The 19,287-nt window shown below is 43.6% G+C and overlaps 1 protein-coding gene across 5 annotated transcripts in view; it reads left to right on the top strand.

Annotated features, from left to right (window-relative positions):
- Positions 1 to 19,287, top strand: part of fmnl3 (formin-like 3) — a 38,597-nt gene that overhangs the window by 15,579 nt on the left and 3,731 nt on the right. The window contains exons 2-25 of one of the 5 annotated variants that reach the window (XM_037102774.1): positions 318 to 401; positions 541 to 621; positions 2,155 to 2,231; positions 4,673 to 4,756; positions 5,195 to 5,338; positions 6,955 to 7,063; positions 7,225 to 7,301; positions 7,706 to 7,799; positions 9,601 to 9,675; positions 9,773 to 9,883; positions 9,976 to 10,125; positions 10,722 to 10,823; positions 11,036 to 11,396; positions 11,800 to 11,892; positions 11,990 to 12,114; positions 12,578 to 12,780; positions 12,865 to 13,168; positions 13,255 to 13,335; positions 13,424 to 13,553; positions 13,647 to 13,807; positions 13,970 to 14,071; positions 15,577 to 15,669; positions 15,799 to 15,922; positions 18,386 to 18,429. In XM_037102774.1, coding sequence (XP_036958669.1) covers positions 318 to 401; positions 541 to 621; positions 2,155 to 2,231; positions 4,673 to 4,756; positions 5,195 to 5,338; positions 6,955 to 7,063; positions 7,225 to 7,301; positions 7,706 to 7,799; positions 9,601 to 9,675; positions 9,773 to 9,883; positions 9,976 to 10,125; positions 10,722 to 10,823; positions 11,036 to 11,396; positions 11,800 to 11,892; positions 11,990 to 12,114; positions 12,578 to 12,780; positions 12,865 to 13,168; positions 13,255 to 13,335; positions 13,424 to 13,553; positions 13,647 to 13,807; positions 13,970 to 14,071; positions 15,577 to 15,669; positions 15,799 to 15,922; positions 18,386 to 18,423 — 3,003 coding nt within the window. In that variant the 3' untranslated portion in view covers positions 18,424 to 18,429. Of the gene's footprint in view, positions 1 to 317; positions 402 to 540; positions 622 to 2,154; positions 2,232 to 4,672; positions 4,757 to 5,194; positions 5,339 to 6,954; positions 7,064 to 7,224; positions 7,302 to 7,705; positions 7,800 to 9,600; positions 9,676 to 9,772; positions 9,884 to 9,975; positions 10,126 to 10,721; positions 10,824 to 11,035; positions 11,397 to 11,799; positions 11,893 to 11,989; positions 12,115 to 12,577; positions 12,781 to 12,864; positions 13,169 to 13,254; positions 13,336 to 13,423; positions 13,554 to 13,646; positions 13,808 to 13,969; positions 14,072 to 15,576; positions 15,670 to 15,798; positions 15,923 to 17,737; positions 17,860 to 18,385; positions 18,430 to 19,287 lie in introns of all 5 variants that reach the window. The other 4 variants (XM_037102771.1, XM_037102772.1, XM_037102775.1 and 1 more) reach the window with 4 other exon arrangements.

Genomic DNA, 19,287 nt, shown 5'->3' with positions numbered 1-19,287 from the left:
ATGACAAGTCCAGTAATAGGCCCGCACTGTGATAGTGGCTTGTTGTTGTTTAAAGCCTGAACGCGAGCGAGACTTGCAGTGCAGAGGAGATGCGGATCATCTCCTGTGGCAGGATGCCGAGAGTCAACACAGGAAGTGAGGTCATGGTGTAAGTCCCCAAAATTTCGGCTGAGCTCCACCGTTGGCGCCAGAGTCCTCTTTGAAACACCAGTCACTGACACACACTCAGTCACATCTGCTATAAATAGCCAAATAAGCAGACTGAAGGGAAGATGTGGGTGTAAATGAAACTAATGCCTACATTTTTCTATTTTCAGAACTCTATGAACCTGCCTCCAGACAAAGCCCGGCTCCTCAGACAGTACGACAACGAGAAGAAATGGGATCTGATTTGCGACCAGGTGCCTTCATAGACTCATTCATAAATCATCCCTCACAGTGTACACACACCTGCAATCATCACGTAACTCATTCTGCACCAACACTGTGACTTCATCAAACACACACTATTACAATGCTTTCTCTGTTGTGTGTCTTCAGGAGAGGTTTCAGGTGAAGAATCCGCCACACACCTACATCCAGAAGCTACGAGGCTATTTAGACCCTGGAGTCACACGAAAGGTGGGAAAGTAAAGATTACCTTTCAAATGAAGTGTCCACTTAAAAGGGAAACTCCGCCGTTTTACACATCACAGTCAGTTTACAGGGGTGCTGCTGCATATTCAAATGAAACTCAAGCGCTTGTGGTTACAGCATGGGAGGTAGTTAAGACAGCGTGCTTGGTGACAGTGTAATTAAGTCATGACAACACTGCTGCTAGGCAACAGCTTCTAGAAGCCTCAAGGCCAACAATTTGGCAAGCTAGCTAGCAGGTAACATAATGCAGGAAATGCAAAGGCGTGAAAAAGATTAAGCTGTTTGGAAATATTAACATTTCCCTCAGACACTTTATGAATTTGCAAAGAAAAACTTCTGCTAGTTCTAAAAACGTCAGCAAACATCTCATTACAAAGCCCCCAGAACAGCGCCAGGCTCCTAGGCCAATTACATTATAACGTCATGTGAGGCACACTGGCCCAGTTAAACTTTCCCATAAGCATACATCATGAAAGAAGAGGCTGTCATTTTTATGATCATCACAACCCCGGTGAAATGACTCCGCTACCAAAATTTAAGCCATTCAGTACGACAACAATAGCCGCACAATGCAGAAGCGATGTGGAGGAGCCAGGTAAACTTAGACCCCTTAGAGTCAAACTTGTTTGGCTTCATGTGCAGCTGAGCAACTTTTCATAGGAATAAACCAGGTTCTGACTCCAACACTGTGTCCAGATTTTCTCCTATTAGATCATTGTTCTAAACTGTTGAACTCAGAACTGTCTGAACGTTTCTCCTATGATGCAGAAAACGGAACGTGAAGCGCAAAATTATTTGTCACAGAAAAACATCCAGAAAGATGGCGCTAGAAACTGTTTTAAAGAAAAAGGGTAGGCACTTTCAAAAAGTACTTGGCAGGTGATTGGTCAAGCCATCTGTCTGTTACTATCTATCATGAGTCAACTTGAACCAATCAGATCAACTTTCGGAGAGGGCTGCCACTAGCAGAACTGGTTGCTAAATCAAACTTAGACCAAGGCCAGAGAGAAGGCTGAGAACATCTTCTCTGTCATCTCTGTCTGTAAAAGCCTTCTGCTCTTTTGGTCTTCTGTCAATGAAATAAACTCTCCAGTTCTGATATAACAGGTGCTATAGAAGCGTCTACACTAACCAGGATTGTTGTTTTAAAATGAAACAGTCCCATTTCTCACACGTCGTCATGCTTAAACCACACTGTAGCAGCCTTCATGGGACGCTGCTCTTTTGACTCGCAGTGTGTTCGACCACAACCACGTGCTGTAGCTTAGATTCTTCTTCTAAACACGGTTAACACGACCCCATTTGAGGACAGCATCAGAATGAGCTACTGTTGACTGAGCTGCATTGTGGGTAATGTATGCACCAAGACGGGATAATGTGTGGATCGAGATGTCTTTTATTAATCTGTCCACATTAACGTGTACTTCAGCGGAGTGCTCTTTTAAAAGTGTGTTACCTCTCGCTGCTTGTTAAATAATGCTTACACAGTGATACATGTGTTGCAAAACTCTGTTTCAGAAGTTTCGCAGGCGGGTGCAGGAATCTACTAAAGTCTTGAGGGAGCTGGAGATCTCACTGAGGACAAACCACATCGGGTAATCAACGCCGATTATTTTTCTGATGAATTACACAGATCTATTAATCGGTGCACGAAGCCTAAGGAAGCCACACTATTGTCTCCCCCTCTGTGCTCTTGCTGCTGCAGCGACCCAGAGCTCTCTCTGGTGCCCAGATTTCCCCCATTGTTCTAACTTGCCAAGCTCTGCAGCTCCACTTCATAGAGCTGGTCCTCATAATGCCCAGATGGTAGCCATTGTGCAGCCGCGTCCACTCCCCCATAGCGTTGAGCAGGAAGCTTTGTTGTGTATGCCAGAGGGACAGGAAGCCTGGCTGACCGATCCTGAACCCAGTGAAAAGCCGAAAAAACACACACAAGGATACTTTTATGTTTACACATCTCTCACGTTTTAATGCAAACAATCGCCTTGTATTATTTCATAAAAGACAATGGGCACTCAAGCCTGTACAGTGCTCTGTACACCAGCTGTGTATATGAATGTTTATCTTCAGTGTTGCGGACGTGTTCCAATGTCACACAGATCCTTCCACATAAAAAAAAAATAAAAAAATGTGCTGCAGTGACCAAACTGAAAGCACCAAATAATGAAATGGCTTTTGATTTTCCATAGCATTCACTGACCTCCAAGAATAACTCATATTGCATTAGGCTTCATCAATAAAGGTCTGTTTCAATGCGTTTACCAGAAAGACTCACGGGCAAAGAAAAAAGAAAAAATAGGGGGAGGCTATTTTCAGAAGACTTTTGTGGGTGGGATTAAGTGTAACAGATGCGGGTTTATTGTGTGTGTCTGAATCCTGGGCCCTTTCTGATGTGTTATTCCTGAGATTGCCAAGAAAATCTGAAATAGCAACTGGTTTGGAGAGGGAGAGAGGAAGGAGCGAGGGGTCAGGGGCAAGGAGGGAGAAAGGAGAGGGAGGGGGCGAGTAGGTAGACAGGAAACTGATGATCAAGCCCGCCTCCTTGTCCACCCCCACCTCCCCTTCCGTCCTCCTGCAACCAAATCTTGACTTCTTACTGCTTTGTTTGCTGTCCTCTGTTCTTCTCCTCACCTCTCTTCTCTTTCCCTCATCTCCCTCCCTCCGCTTCTATGGGGCCCTTGATTGCTTTCCTGTCGACTCGCCATTGGCTGACTAGCAGTCTGTCATCATAGCCAGCACTTCAGGACTATTTTAAGAACCTTTTACCCCAATCCTGTTCCCCCCCTGGAGTTCCCTGAAGAAGCAGGGCGGTGAGGAAGGGGGTCTGTGGGGGAGGCAGACTAAATACTGTTGACTGTCAGGGGTTCGACCTGAGCCCAGCTCCTTCAGCCATATGCCCTCCACATTCTTTCTCTCATCGCAGTGGGAATTCCTTTGTTTGGAGTTGTTTCTCTCTCCAAAAAACTGGAGTTAAATATGGAGGAAATCTGAGGCCTCGCTCTGGTTTACTTTCCGTGGCGTTCCTGCCAAGTTCTTTCAGTCAGGGGAGGGGAGACCCCCTGCAGAGCTGCTTTAAAGGATAAATCTGGTTTATTACAACTTCTGTTTTATTTCTCTAATTTTGGTTATCAGTTACAATCACATTATACAGAAGCAAAGCCATTTCATTTCATGGTGACATTGCAATACAGTAAGTCAGACTGGGGAGAAACACAAGCTGCATACAACAAACTTTAAAGGAGACATGTTATGCTTTTTAGTTTTTTTTTCCTTTACTTCAGTGTTTTATATTTGTTCTTGTGGATGTTGAAGATCTTGAAAGTTAAAAAGGTCATGTCCGCACCAACAGAAGCTCCTCTCTCCCACAGAAAATGCTGATCCTGAAACACCTCATCAGTAGCGCCGCACTCACACTACCTCAACATGTGGCACAATTGCATAATTTATGCCTAGCAGCTAGTTTGGCACATAAGAATAGATTTAGCACAGCTGCTCTGTTGTTGTCAGCGGTGCTAACTCGGGCGTGTGTAAGCTAACCAATCAGAGCAGACTGGGGGTTTGGGAGGGGGGCCTAATCAAATGTTTGGGATTTTTGCTGAAGATATTACTAAACAATTAATAGCTTATCAAAATAGTCATTGATTCCTTTTTGTTTTTCAAATGACCAATCATCGCAGCAGTGCAGTGACGCTCAGTAAGCATTTACATGAATGCATCAGGAAAGTCAGAGGATATTTGTTCTTATTCATGTGTACTCTTAGAAGATAAACACCTTTGTGTGAACATGTAATAATAATGATGATGCACACATGCACGTGGCAGCATTTAAAACAGCCGATATTGTTCTTACTCTGACATTAATTTAGGAGTCTTTACACCAAATAAGTCAAATAAGTCATATAATTAGCCACAGGGAGGATGGCACAACTGAACTGTTTCTTTTTCTCCATTAGTGGTCAAAATGCAGCCCTAAAGGAAAAGGGTGTGTTCTTGATATAGAGCCCTACTGACCCCGCTCTGTTCTCATGCGTCACAGGTGGGTCAGGGAGTTCCTCAATGATGAGAACAGAGGTCTCGACGTCCTGGTGGAGTACCTCTCCTTTGCCCAGTGTGCTGTCATGTGAGTACCTTTGCACACTTCATCACACACACATCTCTCATGACTGTAGCCAAAACCTCTCCTCAGGAACTGGGTTGGGCAGTGGATTCGGCTGCTGCGTTAACATGTTGTATCCTGTAGAGCCTGTAATAAAATGCTTGTGCATCTAAAAGTGTGCAAATTGCATTCTTGCGCTCTTTGGATGTGTTTGTATGCTTTGTTGCAAACTTGATGTGTTTCTGGACGGATGCTAAACGGTGTGGTGCTGAGCTATATCCCGCCTGAATGGGACAGGGTCTCTGTGCTGAGCTTTATCATGCAGCTTGATGACAGTTCTTGTGATAACCCCTGGCTCTCTACCAAGCTGCCTCGCTGACCTAACCTCCCCCGTGCCTCTCATCTACACCCCCCTGTGCCTCTGTGTTGGCTTGTCTGTCTGTCTGTCTGTCTGTGGCCCAGGTTGGATTTTGAGGGGCTGGAGAATGGGGAGGATGGCTTCTTGGACAAGGCTAAATCTTGGAGCAGGTCCATTGAGGATCTGCACCATACGACTCAACCCTTCTGCAACACGCTGGTGCGCTCTGCCCGCCAGTCTGTCCTCCGGTACGTATGGCTAAGCTAGCTCCCCCTGCTATCCTCTATCCCTGTTATTGCCTCGCTCTGCTAACCTTGAATGCTATGAACATGTAGTAGCATGCAAGCCAGTTGTCTTGGTGCTGTTTTGTTTCAGGATAATGCCTGAATGGCTGATGTGTCATGGGTCTGCTGACCTCTCTCCTGACCTCGAGGCGTTGTATCAGAGATAGTAACTAAAGTCTTTGACCTTTTGCGCTGTGCATCTCTCTTTGTTAACGGGCCTCCCTCATCTGTCCAGATGTGCGACTGCACTGTCTTCAGATGAGAGCCAGCTGTGAGCTGCAGCAGCATATGATGGACACTTGTGATTCTCTTCGTCACTGAGCCACACACAGACAGGAGATGAAGAGACACGAGCGTCAAGTCTGACAGGAGTAAATAGATATCATTAGAGCAGAACAACTATCAGGCTTTATTCAAGATTCAAGTCTTTATTGACACTTAAGTTTTGACAAAATACAATAAAACCTTGAAACAAAGAGATATAAAATGACTGCTGAAAGTATAACATTATGTCAGTTATGGAACGTAACTAAGTACATTTACTCAAGAACTGTACAATTTTGAGGTACTTGTACTTTACTTGAGTATCTCCACTTTCTGTTAGTGTATACTTCTGCTTCACTCCATTGTGTAGACAACTAATGTGCTTTTTACTCCACTACATTCATTTCACACCTTTTTAACCACTTGCAGTTTTGTAGAAAGTACCCGAAAGTCATACTTAAGGTGACAACGAGGAACTTTTAAATGTTTATGAAAAAGTCCCGGGATTCCTCTGATGATATACATGAACTGTAATGGCAAATGAGTCCATAAGCGAAAATACCAATATATTTTATACAGTTATTAATGCCTGTGCTCGCCACCGGTGCGCACAGGCATTAATTCTTTACAACAGCTGGCACTGGTGTTGTTTTGCTTTTGGCAAAATCATCCATATGTATAGTACATGAGTTAAAGTTTTAAAGGATAATCAGATGTGACATATAGTTAAGTGATAAAAGTGATTTTCTGGATATAAATGTACTTCATTATTACTTGTACTTGATTATTGTACCTGATATTCAGCTTTTTTCAGATGATTGGAATCAGTGTTGCTTTTGATACATGATACAAGATGCATGATGTCTGTACTTTTATACAAGTAGGACTTCTGAGTACTTTCTACAACACTGCATTATTTAACATAGAAACTGTTTTATATGATCCAGATATGCTGGATCACAAGACACAGCATAAGCTTTTTATAAACTGCACACGAAAAGTTATATTATGTGCACAAGATGACTGTGCATTACAGTTACATAATAGCAGTCTGTGCGCTTCGAGCTCGCTCTGTTGACAGGAGCAAGGAAACCAGGCATCTCCCATAATGCATCTGTAACCTCAAAAGCCATCTGAGTTTTTTCTGTCAGACCTCGTTCTCTGTAATTTTCTCTCTCTGCGTCTCTCTGTGTCACACACTTTAAACAAGAGTCGTATGACGAATACCAGATATAATTCAGAAATAAGTGAAACAAGAAAATGTTAGAGCCTGATATGTGTCTCCACCAGATATTAACTTCTGTCATCTGTTGCAGCTACGGCACAGTTTCCAACAGCAAAACCATCAAGAACTCCCGCCTTGTGAGCCAGAAAGATGATGTGCATGTGTGCATCATGTGCCTGAGGGCAATCATGAACTATCAGGTACCAAACAGCGACACTCCAGTAGAGGCTCACACACACAATCTGACACAGATACTTTTTGAATATGTAAGGATTACATGTTTCCTGTGCACAGCTCTCAATATATGCTGAGGTTCTACTGTCTGACCACATCCTGTTCTCTCTCTGTCTTTTTCATGCAGTACGGCTTCAATATGGTCATGTCTCACGCACACGCAGTCAATGAAATTGCTCTCAGCTTGAACAATAAAAACTCACGGTAAGAACCGAGGGCCCCCTGTCTCAATAGACGCAGGGCTGGGTCAAACAATAGGGGAAACCCTGCAGCCAGTTCACATGATATGCCTCTCATTCTCCATGGGGCTCAGCTTCTCTCTGAAGTCAGGGATCAGAGGCGTACATACAGGCAGTTAGAGAAATGTTTACTAAAGGAAGATTAGTGGTAAACCGCTAGGGCTGATCACTTCATAATGAAGGCTGGGAGGGTGAACACTTAAAAAGCTATAAAGACCTGCCCTTTGTGTCAGTGTTTGGATTAAAGATTTCAACTCCTGTGTGTGCAATAGCTACATTACATTACTGTTTAGATATTTTGCTTTTTCGTGTGTTCAGTTGGATTTAATCCAGGTATGATGTCCTAACTAGTGTCTCCTGTACCTCCAGGACAAAAGCCTTGGTCCTTGAGCTGCTGGCCGCCGTCTGTCTCGTCCGAGGAGGTCACGAGATCATCCTGTCGGCGTTTGACAACTTCAAAGAGGTGCCCAAAGCAACATTTTTAATGATTAGAACCACTGCTACCCAAAACTTGAAATAAAATCTGACATTAATTACTTGCCAACATTCCCCACATCACCAGTGTGCACAAAGGCATGAAGGGCTGTGTAAAGAGGTGGCAGTTGAGAAGCTCTGGGAGTTTTCATGTATACCGAGGGTGTAAGCAAAGCTCTACGGTGGCCTGTCTGAGGTCATTAGTCTCATTAGGACACCAGATGTGAGCCAACCTTGAACAATGATAAGGATCAACTCCCTGATGGGAGCCAGTAGACCACAAAGGTTTGCTTAGCCTCTCGCTTTCTGCCTGCACAGTCGTCTAAACACCGGAACAAGACAATTACATTAAAGTCAAAAAGCCCCAGAGAGGCACAGGAGCTAATCAACCCACCAGACAAAACTAGATTTCTGCAGTTGTATTTGATAAAATGATGCATGAACACAAACTGAGAGGCCTTTGAAATCTCACAAGATGGCCACCTGTGGTATTCAACCACAGCTGAACCAGTAATCACATGTTCAGCCCACAACTTCTCTTAGTTAGTTTGTCAGAAATGGGCATAGATTTTTACAGCACTGTATTTCCCTTTTCCCCTTCCAGTGTATTTTCGTGTTGGAAACTGGCTAAAAAAAATCTGTCCTGTGTCTTTATCTTGTGCTGGCTTCCCTTCCCATGAATTATGATAATAAGCAGAGGCTGTTGTTGCAAATGGAGGAGGCTATCCTCTGTTTACATTCAGCAAAATCTCTCAGGGTGGATTATGTTTGATCCCAGAACGTGTTTAATTTAAACAAAATGCTGTATTGTGCTATGATTTGTTGCATGAATTAATGTAATGCGGTAGATACAAAGAGAAGCTGCTATTATAGGATTATTGCTTCAAGTCAAGACACAACACATGGTCGGGGATATGTGAGAAATAAGTTATAAACTATGTGGGAAATTGTGAGAAAATAATTCAAGGGGAAAAAGACAGTGCTTTTGTTCTTAAATATGCATTTCTGGCATCTTCATAAAAAAGTTCTATTGCAGCCTTACTCTGATCTTCTTCATGACATAAACCAATTCAATAATTTCTTTCTTTTGAAGTTTTTGAATACCTGTATGTTGGGCGTTCTTGTATGCTTTCTCTTTTTCGCAAATGTATTCTAAAATTGTTGTGGAATATCTTTATTGTCAGAGTAAACGAAACTGAGTATGCAGCTTCCACATCAAGTGAAATAAATATATGATACTTTGTTATTTAAGAATCAATGCACAAATGGATTAACATGTAGGCATCTGTACTGTATATATCACCATACTAACTTTATCTCACTTTTCTAATTGACTTGGTTATCATTTTTATATTTTTTGTTAGAAACGGGATTTTTATTTTTGTTTTGTTTGTTTTGATAATAAAATATTGTAAGAATGCTATAAATAAGAACAAGGGGATATGCAATTTCAACTAATGTATGTAAGCGCTCATATTCTTTCAATGAAAATAATGATAATAACAGCAAAAATATAGAATAGTAATAGGTAGCAAACATCATTAGCAGTCCGGCAGAAGTAAGTAGTGCAAGATGTGCAAAGCAGCGAAAGCACCAGTACACAAGAGGAATGTAGATGTTTAGTCCTCTTAAAAAACTGTTGTTTAATCCCTGAACAACAGAGCTATTAATACAATATCCAGACAGTAACACAGTAATATCATATTTGAGTAAAAAAAAAACATTTTTTTTTTTTTGTAAATCATCCCCATGGCTTCATAGATCAACTTCTATACTGCTGCATCTTTCAGGTGTGTAAGGAGAAGCATCGCTTCGAGAGACTGATGGACTACTTTCGCTGTGAGGAGGGAAACATCGACTACATGGTGAGAGAGAGCTTTGTGTCATGGATATGTAGAATGTCGATCTATCCATCAAAATGAAAGATATTTGGACTTAAATCTGTCTGTATCTGTGGTCCAGGTCGCTTGCATGCAGTTCATCAACATCGTGGTCCACTCGGTGGAGGACATGAACTTCAGAGTCCATCTGCAGTTTGAATTTACCAAGCTGGGACTGGATGATTACCTGGAGGTGACGTGACGACACTGTTGTTAACGACCCAAACAAACACATTCTCAGGTGGAGACTAATCACTAACGCTTGTTCACTCTCCCTCATGTCAGAAATGCAAACACACGGAGAGTGACAAGCTGTCGGTGCAGATCCAGGCCTACCTGGATAACGTTTTTGATGTGGGTGGTCTGCTGGAAGACGCGGAGACGAAGAATGCAGCCCTGGAGAAGGTGGATGAACTGGAGGAGCACCTGTCCCATGTAAGTGCACCACCCAGTCTGGACCACCAACACTGCTCTCTGCACCGACTTTATGAGACTGTTGTGGTTCACCAGCCGTGTACTTAACTCGGCTGGTTCTACGTGGTGATTAGAAATCTACTCGGTGTTTGCATTTCACAAGTGGTTCAGAATAATGACGGGGTGGAGAGCGCTGGAACGTTCCGAGCGTGAAACAATCTTAATATTGTTCTCGTGCTGGCTCGTTCTTTCTGGGCAGTTGCCTCCATATCCCACGCTGCTTCGCAAAAGACCTTCTTCACATGGAGAGGTCGTAGGCAGCCCCTGACATCACTCGAGGAATTTCATAACAAACTCTGCTCTCAGGGGTCAGGAATGATGGGGGAGGCTGAGGGTGAAGATTCCCCAAGAATTCCTGTGCGACATGTGTAATTTGTTCAAAATCAAAACTGAAAGCTGTGTCATGCCCCTGCTGCATCATGCTGCTGCTGGGCATATCTTATTTCTTATTGATGATGCACAGTGCGTGGGAGGGAGGGAATGGGAGGGAGGCATATGGATCAGTTCTTGGATTCACCACCTCTCAACTCTGCTGCTGTCTCCGTCTTTAATCCCAGGTGACGGAGAAGCTGCTGGAGGTTGAGAATGAAACGATGATGAAAGTGGCCGATCTGGAGAAGCTGCTCCTTCAGAAAGACAAGGACCTGCAAGTGATACGGGTAAGCTGGCCGCCGTTGTGATGCAATACTCCTCTGCCTGCGTCGCATCAGAAAGGCTTCCCTTCACCTCGCTGTGTGTTGCCGGAGATCACTTTCAGATGCATGTGTCTAAATTGCTGTGATAGCAAATTAGGTCAGCAGGAAACAGGATGTTTCTTTGGCATGTAAAGTCATTGCTTTGTGCTCTCTATCGCGCCCTGGTGGCCGTTCAGGAGACCTACGAGTCGACCAACACCCAGGTCACCACCCTGAGGAGGGTAATCAAGGAGAAGGACGCTGCATTCCAGAGGCACTTCAACATCGAGAGGCGGCTGCTGGAGCTCGAGCAGCAAGGCACCATTCGTTTGCACAAGAAGCCTGATGGAGACATCTCCATCGAACCGCTGGGTGTGGGCGGTGGTGGGAGCGGCAGCCTCGGGATCCCCCTGGGTAAAATTGGGCCTCTGTCTCTGGGTCCGTCAGATGGATTAACCGAACCAGGAGGACCAGACTCCAGTTTACCACCAGCCAGCGAAGCTCCTCCGCCTCCTCCCCCACCTCCACCACCTCCTCCTCCTCTCCCCTCTGCCTCAGGTGATAGACCATGACTCACAGTGATTTTGTCTGGTGACACATAAATGTGAAAGTTGACTACAGACCCTCAGAGGAAGTCTATTTTCAGTTCCCCTCCTTTGTTCATGCGTGCCAGGGCAGGTGATGGGTCGCAGCAGTGTTCTTCTAGCCCAGACAGGAAAAGGAAACGCAAGGCTTGTTTCCTCTGCGTTTGAGTGTGCAGCAGACTGTAGCAGAAAGAGTACTGCCAGTTTTCAGGCCCAGACACAAAGTTAATCAAGCTTATGATGATTTAGATAAAATATGGAGAGAATTATTTAAGGATCATTAAACACGCAAGCTCAAAATGGCCATGTGGGATGGATAAAACTAATACATGAAATGGATAAATTGAAGTGTGTTTTTTCTTGTGCATAAATTACAGGTCAGAATGTACCAGCCCCACCACCACCACCTCCTCCCGCTCCACCTCTGCCAGATGCTTCTCCGTCTGTCTTCCTGAGTCTGGGCCTCTCAGGTGAGCGCTGAGACAAAATGGCATATTGCTGTAGTGCGCTTTAATAGTTGAGCGAAAATTAACAGTTTTTATTTGCTTTGTTTAATTTCAACGACAGCTATCAGAATCAAGAAGCCTATCAAGACCAAATTCCGCCTGCCTGTGTTCAACTGGACGGCCTTGAAGCCCAATCAGATCAATGGCACGGTCTTCAACGAGATTGACGATGAACGTGTGCTGGAGGTGAGTCACGAACACAGTTTTGTCTCATGTGAAATGACCAAAACTGGCTGAAAATAGATCATGTAAAGGCTTATCTTCCATGTCACGACAAGGACTTCAGGACAGTTAAACTTAATTTGATCAAGTTAGACTACATTTAAGTGTCCAATTAAGTACCACAAAACAACATGGAGTGGAAATCAGCAGAAAGTCAGTGCACGAGTGATAGATGTGGGTGCAGGTGTTGAAAGCTGCAAGACCAAGAAAAATAATAAACTGAATGACTACAGACACATCAGTAAGTTCTGGACACGCACTGAGTTACTGCAGGGGAAATACACAGATTAGGTATAGACACAATCTCCCTGATTACTTCATAAGGACCATAACGCACATTGTTCAGAGCAAGATGATTAACAAAATATGTTTTTAGGGCCTTTAAATTAAGTCCAGAACAAATCAGTAAATTGTCACCTGTGTGCAGGAGCTGGATCTGGAGAGGTTTGAGGAGCTGTTTAAGACCAGAGCCCAGGGTCCGATTGTGGATCTCTCCTGCACAAAGAACAAAGTAGCCGCGAAGGCGGTAAACAAAGTCACCCTCCTCGACGCCAATCGCTCCAAGAACTTAGCCATCACTCTGCGGAAGGCCAACAAGACCACAGAAGAGATCTGCAAAGCAATAGAGAAGTACACACCTTTTCTGGACTTGCAATGCTTTTTGATCCAAAGACAAGATACACCAAGTTACTAATGTATGTTGTGTTTGATCAGATTTGACCTCAAGGCCTTACCTGTGGACTTTGTGGAGTGCCTGATGCGGTTCCTCCCCACGGAGGCGGAGGTGAAGGTGTTGCGTCAGTACGAGCGTGAGCGGCGTCCGCTGGACCAGCTCGCTGAGGAGGATCGCTTCATGTTGTTATTCAGCAAGATCGAGAGGCTCACGCAGAGAATGAACATCATCACATTTGTCGGCAACTTTGCTGACAATATCAGCATGCTCACGCCACAGCTCAATGCTATCATCGCTGCCTCTGGCTCAGTGAAGTCTGCACCAAAGCTGAAAAGAATGCTCGAGGTGAGAAGGAGATGTTTGTTTTTATATCAGCAGCATTCAAATAATTCATGCATATTCATTGATTTATTCCTCTGCTTTACTTGTAGATCATCTTAGCTTTGGGTAACTACATGAACAGCAGTAAGCGAGGATGCGTTTATGGCTTCAAATTACAAAGTCTTGATCTGGTGAGTGTCGAAGACAAATCTCAAGTGCTCAGTTTATCCCCATCAAGCGCTTTTGCTGACATTACTATTCACTCCTATTGTTACACAGCTGCTGGACACAAAGTCTACAGACAGGAAGATGACTTTGCTCCACTACATAGCTCTCATTGTGAAAGAGAAGTACCCCGAACTGGCCAACTTCTACAATGAACTGCACTTTGTGGATAAAGCTGCAGCAGGTGAGATCAGACACAGCATTATATAGATAACTGTATAAAACTCTGCTCTGATTGGTAAACAAAAACCTTTTTCTTGTTAATCTCGTATAACAGTGTCTCTGGAAAATGTGCTGCTCGACGTTCGAGAGCTGGGGAAAGGCATGGACCTGATCAGGAGAGAGTGCAGCCTCCACGACCACTCAGTCCTGAAAGGCTTCCTCCAGTCCAGCGATGCACAGCTGGAAAGGCTGCAGAAGGACGCCAAGACAGCAGAGGTATCTCAACACTTTCCCCACCTTGTAAACCTCAAAGGGAAAAATACACATGAAGCGAACTTGTGTCCCAGATGGAGCTAACTGACCTCTAACACACAGCCAATCATGACTCTGAACTCGACAGTGTTTACACACATCGCTTCCACTCCTTCTAAATTCTAGGAAGCCTTCAACAATGTGGTGAACTACTTCGGAGAGAGTGCCAAGACGACTCCGCCCTCGGTTTTCTTCCCCGTGTTTGTGCGTTTCATCAAAGCCTACAAGGTGAGGACACCAAGCAGATGCTGCTTATGTATCTTTCCTCACTTGTTTGCTGACGGGGTGCAGCTTTCTCTCCTGGAAGTTTCCCTTGTTTCAGACTTGGATATTGAGAGTGTCGGTGAGAGCAGAGCAGGGCAGAGCTTTGGCCGCCTCTGTGCCACAGGACGTGGCGTATAGTCCGAGGCCAAATAACAGGAAAGGCCAGCTGGGTCTGACTCTGGAGCTGCAGCTGTGGTGTTTAGACTGGTTCTTCCTTACCCCTCGCCTCCCCCCTCCTTCCCTCCTCTTCTGTACCCCCGGACAGCCTCGCCCTGCCCCACCACACAGCACACTTCCTGGGATTGTTCTCAGTCTAGATTTATGGGATCTGCTTAAGGAAATGTGCAACACAGGGATTTCTGTGCATTTTGTATCTCTGTCTCAGTGTGACTGTGAGACCTAAAGGGATAGTTCCACATTTGGGAAATGCCCTTGTTACAATTCAAATTTGGAGGAGTGGAGAGTAACGTAAAACCTGGTGTAGAATATCAGTTTTTAGACATTTCATTGCCAGGTATATAAAAGCTTGAATTTAACCAAAGTGAGAGCCAAAATAACAAACCAACCATCCCGGTAGAAATAAAACCACTAAACTGCTAAAATACCAAATAAACCAGCCCAAAAGAAAAGGTTACCATACTAAACCTTCTAAACTTCTTACCAACACCAAAAAGAGAAAAGACAATGAAACAAATAAGGCACCAGTCACTGCTAATTGTACCTGTCGTTAGCTAGTTAGCTTGTTTAGCCGTTCATCTAGTGGTTTAGACTGGAGCACAAGGGGAGTGTTGATGGTTACACTACTAGCACAGGAGCTTTGGACCGGGAAGTTAGCATGCTAACTTAAGTCGATATCTCTGCATAAAATCTCCAATACAGCTCTGACATGTTGCACCTTTAAAACCATGGTTCGACATCTCTTCCTCGCTGAAAGTTGCATGAGAGGATCACTACCATTTCATATTGATACGCAGAATATGAAGCCACAGTCATCTGCCAATTAGCTTAGCTTAGTTTAACAATAAGACTTGAAACAGCAAGGAAACAGTTAGCCTAGCTCTGTCCAAAGATTACACTAATGAGTGTTATAGTCCTGCTAGGCAAACTTCTTAGAACTTTGGAATGAGTCAGGCGAGCTGTTTACCCCTGTTTACAACATTATTTTTAAGCTAAGATAAGCTAATTGGCAGGTGGATGTAGCTTCGTGTTTGGCGTAGAAGTGTTGGCGTTATTCTCATCTAACTCCCAGCAAGAGAGCAAATATGTGTCATTCCCAAGACGTCAAACTATCACAAGTGTATTTGTAAAGAAACAGTCTGAAAGGTTAAAAAGGGAAGGCAAAAAATGTCTAATGAGTGGTTACGTTTATTAAATGTGCACCTGTTTCCTCTGCCCTCAACGGGCCACACAAGAGCACAGACTTTGATTTCGTGTCCCAGACTGGTCACCTTGTTTCTATTTACCAACAGGATGCAGTGGAAGACAACGAACAGAGGAAGAAGCAGGAGCAGGCAATGAGAGAGAAGTTGCTTGCTGAGGAGGCTAAACAGCATGACCCCAAGGTACAGTCAGAGTGCATGCAACTGAGCTGAATGAAAGCCGTCAGATGTTTACTCAGTGCTAAATAAAGCTCTGTGGTGTGCCAAGAAGCACAGCGAGCAGTACAAATATCCTCCTCTGTGCTGGTGCAGGTCCAGGCCCAGAAGAAGAGGCATCAGCAACAGGAGCTGATCGCAGAGCTGCGCAAGCGACAAGCCAAAGACCACCGGCCCGTGTACGAGGGGAAGGACGGCACTATTGAGGACATCATCACAGGTGGGCCAGACAACACTGTAAAAAGACCCCGTGTGGGTGCCAGCAGCCCCGGTCGTCCCCGGTCGAGGATGACCGTGGTCATTCACTGCTCAGCTCCTTTGAATTGCACCTTGTGCTACGTGGTGCAGACACCGCCACATCTGGAGCACAGCACATAGCAGCACAGCAGTCTCCGTTGATTCCATGACGTGCTGTCTAAAGAGTTGGCAACTGTGCAAGAGTAAAGCTGCTGAGTCAGAGAGTCAGACTGGCAGTTTGATTATCACATAGGATCTTTATTTACAGGATACGTCTTGAAAGCCTCTATGTGTAGATTTATGTTTTTATAAGTATTCAGATGATCGTTTTTAGGAAAATAAGACACTTCCATTGACAGCTGTGTCTTGAGTCTGGCACTAGACATCAGACATTATAAAATCCTACATACAGGAGCTTTAATGGTTGAAAAAAGCTCTATCTACAGCCTCAGGATAGGACGTAAGTTAACTGATGTTTATGTTGTGATCATTAATCAGTGCTTAAATGTACATAATACAAATGTTGCATTAATGCCATTTTTAGTAATGTTAATAACGCTTATAATAATGCCACTACTGTCAGAGCTGTTAACAGCTTTTATGCAACTGATTCTCAGTGCGTCCTAACCCGATAGCACTTTATTTAAGTACCCCTAATCTGCATTTATAAGCAATATACAAACACTTTGTCAGCAATCGTAACTTCTCTTTTGAAGGCAGAATTTATATAATTTTTTGGTACCTATCTTTTATGTTAAGGGTGTAATATGTAAGGAATGTAGTTAAAATATCCAAAAACTGACTGAAATTATGAATATATATGTTACCGTACAGAATGAAGGATTAACAGTTTTGATGTCATGCTGTATATAGCTAACCAGCAACTCCTGGTCCATCCCACGCTCCAAACTCATCCTGAGGACCTCTAGCTGCATGGCTAAATAAGCGTGTTAGCTAGCAACAGCTACAGCTAGCAGCAGTTAGGAGTTACTCAGCTGATATGTTTTCTTACATATTGCACCTTTAATTATTCATTTAATTAGTTATAGTTATTGACAAATACATGAATAAAACATATATCTTTTTACAGCTACATTATAATGTGGTATAAACAAGCCAATCACCGGAATTCAATTCAGCAGTGTATGTTTCTGCAAACCAGAGCTATGTTGATAGTTTAGATTTCTTAATGTTCCACCTTTATGTTTGTTTAGGTCCAATTTTCAATTTTATCTTGGAATGATGATGCTTTGCTTATGGTCTGGTTAGGTTTAGGGACACAAACCACAAGGTTATGTCATGTTGTTTCAAAGAATGAAACACAACTTCAGACACTAGTGTCTGGCTTAGCAGCCGTCTCACCCCATCACCATCCCTTTAATCTCCTGACATATACATGTAAAGTAAACGTGATATGACACATATTTTATACATACTGATATGATACAGATGACACCAACAAAATTTAAACAAATCGTGGTTTGCAGAAACATATATGCCAGCATTTGATTCTTAAGACTGGGTTGGAAATAAACGATTTATTCAATGTTCATATAGTGCTTAAAAAAGCAGAATTAGGTTTACTTAAGGTAAACTGCCCTCACCCAATTAAAAACCTCCTGAGGGTTTAACAAGGTTTTCTTCCCTCGATCGGTGCAACATACAGAAAGAACACAGCTCCAGTTTTCATTACAGTCTCCTGAAAGAAACTTGAAGGTGCTCCAGTGTTTTTCACCCCCTCCAGAAGGGCAGTGTCTCAGGTGTGACGTGTTCTCTCTCCCTCCCCCTCCTCCCCCAGTACTGAAGAGCGTGCCCTTCACAGCCCGCACTGCTAAACGCGGCTCACGGTTCTTCTGTGAAGCCAACCTCTGCGACGACGCCAACTGCTAGCCCTCCCCCCCTAATGCCAAGGTTGTCCAGGTGTCTCTCGAACGCCTTCCCTGACCCCCACTGTGCATGCAGCATGATCCCTGTCACCCATCCAAACCCCCACACCAACTACAACTACTTTCAACTAACTTGGGCCGTCATTGGTTGTTTGTGTTTTACTTCAGGAGACTCCTATCAGGCGTCTGGTGATAGGAGTCAGCCAAACCTCTTTGCCTGGCACAGAAAAAAACGTTGTACAGCGTGTCAACATATTTTGTGTGCGTGGAAAAATATGTTGAGACACTCACAGTACAATCAGCCATGAATTAAATGACCGAGTGCATGACACATGTGAAAGGCTGTGCATTATATTGGCTTATTTCTATGAAAGCATCCCTCTTACGGAGCTGATTTAAACAACAGTAACATAAAAGAGGTTTGGCTAATCTACTGGTTTTTTTTTTATCAACAATGCCTTGTTCCATGAAAAACTAACTTGTTTGGTGTTTGGTTTCCGGCTAACATGTGACTCTTCTTTTCCTCAACCACCACTGTTCATTCTACCCCCCACCTCCAGCTGAAAAGAAGATTATTGAAAGTATTTCCCACTCCTAAGAGAGGGTAAGGAAGGTAGCCTGGCTGAAACCTGGCCCGCTTGGCCCTCCAGCTCCTGTGTCCCGCTACAGTGATGTCAGCTGCTTCAGCTAGTGCTTTGGATGCAAAAAAAAAAAAAATTGCTTTACACCACTCAAGTCAGAAAACAAGATTCCTGAAATTGAATGAAGAAGTTGCAGTGTATTTATAGTCTGGATAAATTAAATAACATTTGCACCAGCAGCCGAAAAAACGTGAATTCATCAACTTAATTTCCCTCCAACAGAAGAAGCCCTCTGTGATATTTTCAGACCATCATTAAGATCGTCATCATCATCATCCTCACCCCCTCCTATTATGTGTTGCATGTTGTCCAGTGTCCATTTACCTCTCACCTGTCAACAACGTCCGCCATGTTTTGTCTTTGCTAACTGTCATCCGCGGTGTGCTGAACAGCTGATTGGTCAACAGGCTCTTAAAACAACAAAAACAAAAACAAAAGAAACACGCAGTCACGTGTATTTGAGTAAAATCTGTATCCAGATTTTGGTAAAGAGCTGAAGGTTTAGTTTTACTTCAGGCACAGCTAGATTGATTGTTGCTCAGCAAAACGAAGAGCTTGTTGACCATTGTACTGTAACTGTTATAAAGACGACTGCTGCTCATTAGTGTTGCCATAACTACATTCCCAAAGCCTTGAATTTTAAGATTTGTGTTTCACTTCTACCGTTTAAAATGCAAGGTTATGGGAATGTGTCATTCATGTGTCAAGTCTGCATTGTTTATCTGCTAACTGTAAACTTTTAATACGCAGTTAACAGCGTTCAACTGCAGAAGTTACTGCAGAGAAAAAGTGTTTGAAATACACTACGGATGCAATCTGTT

The sequence above is a fragment of the Acanthopagrus latus genome, chromosome 7, assembly GCF_904848185.1.
Source record: "Acanthopagrus latus isolate v.2019 chromosome 7, fAcaLat1.1, whole genome shotgun sequence".
In the NCBI taxonomy this organism is placed as follows: Eukaryota; Metazoa; Chordata; class Actinopteri; order Spariformes; family Sparidae; genus Acanthopagrus; species Acanthopagrus latus.
The sequence above is the reverse complement of the archived record's forward strand: the minus strand, read 5'-3'. Positions and strand labels throughout refer to the sequence as shown.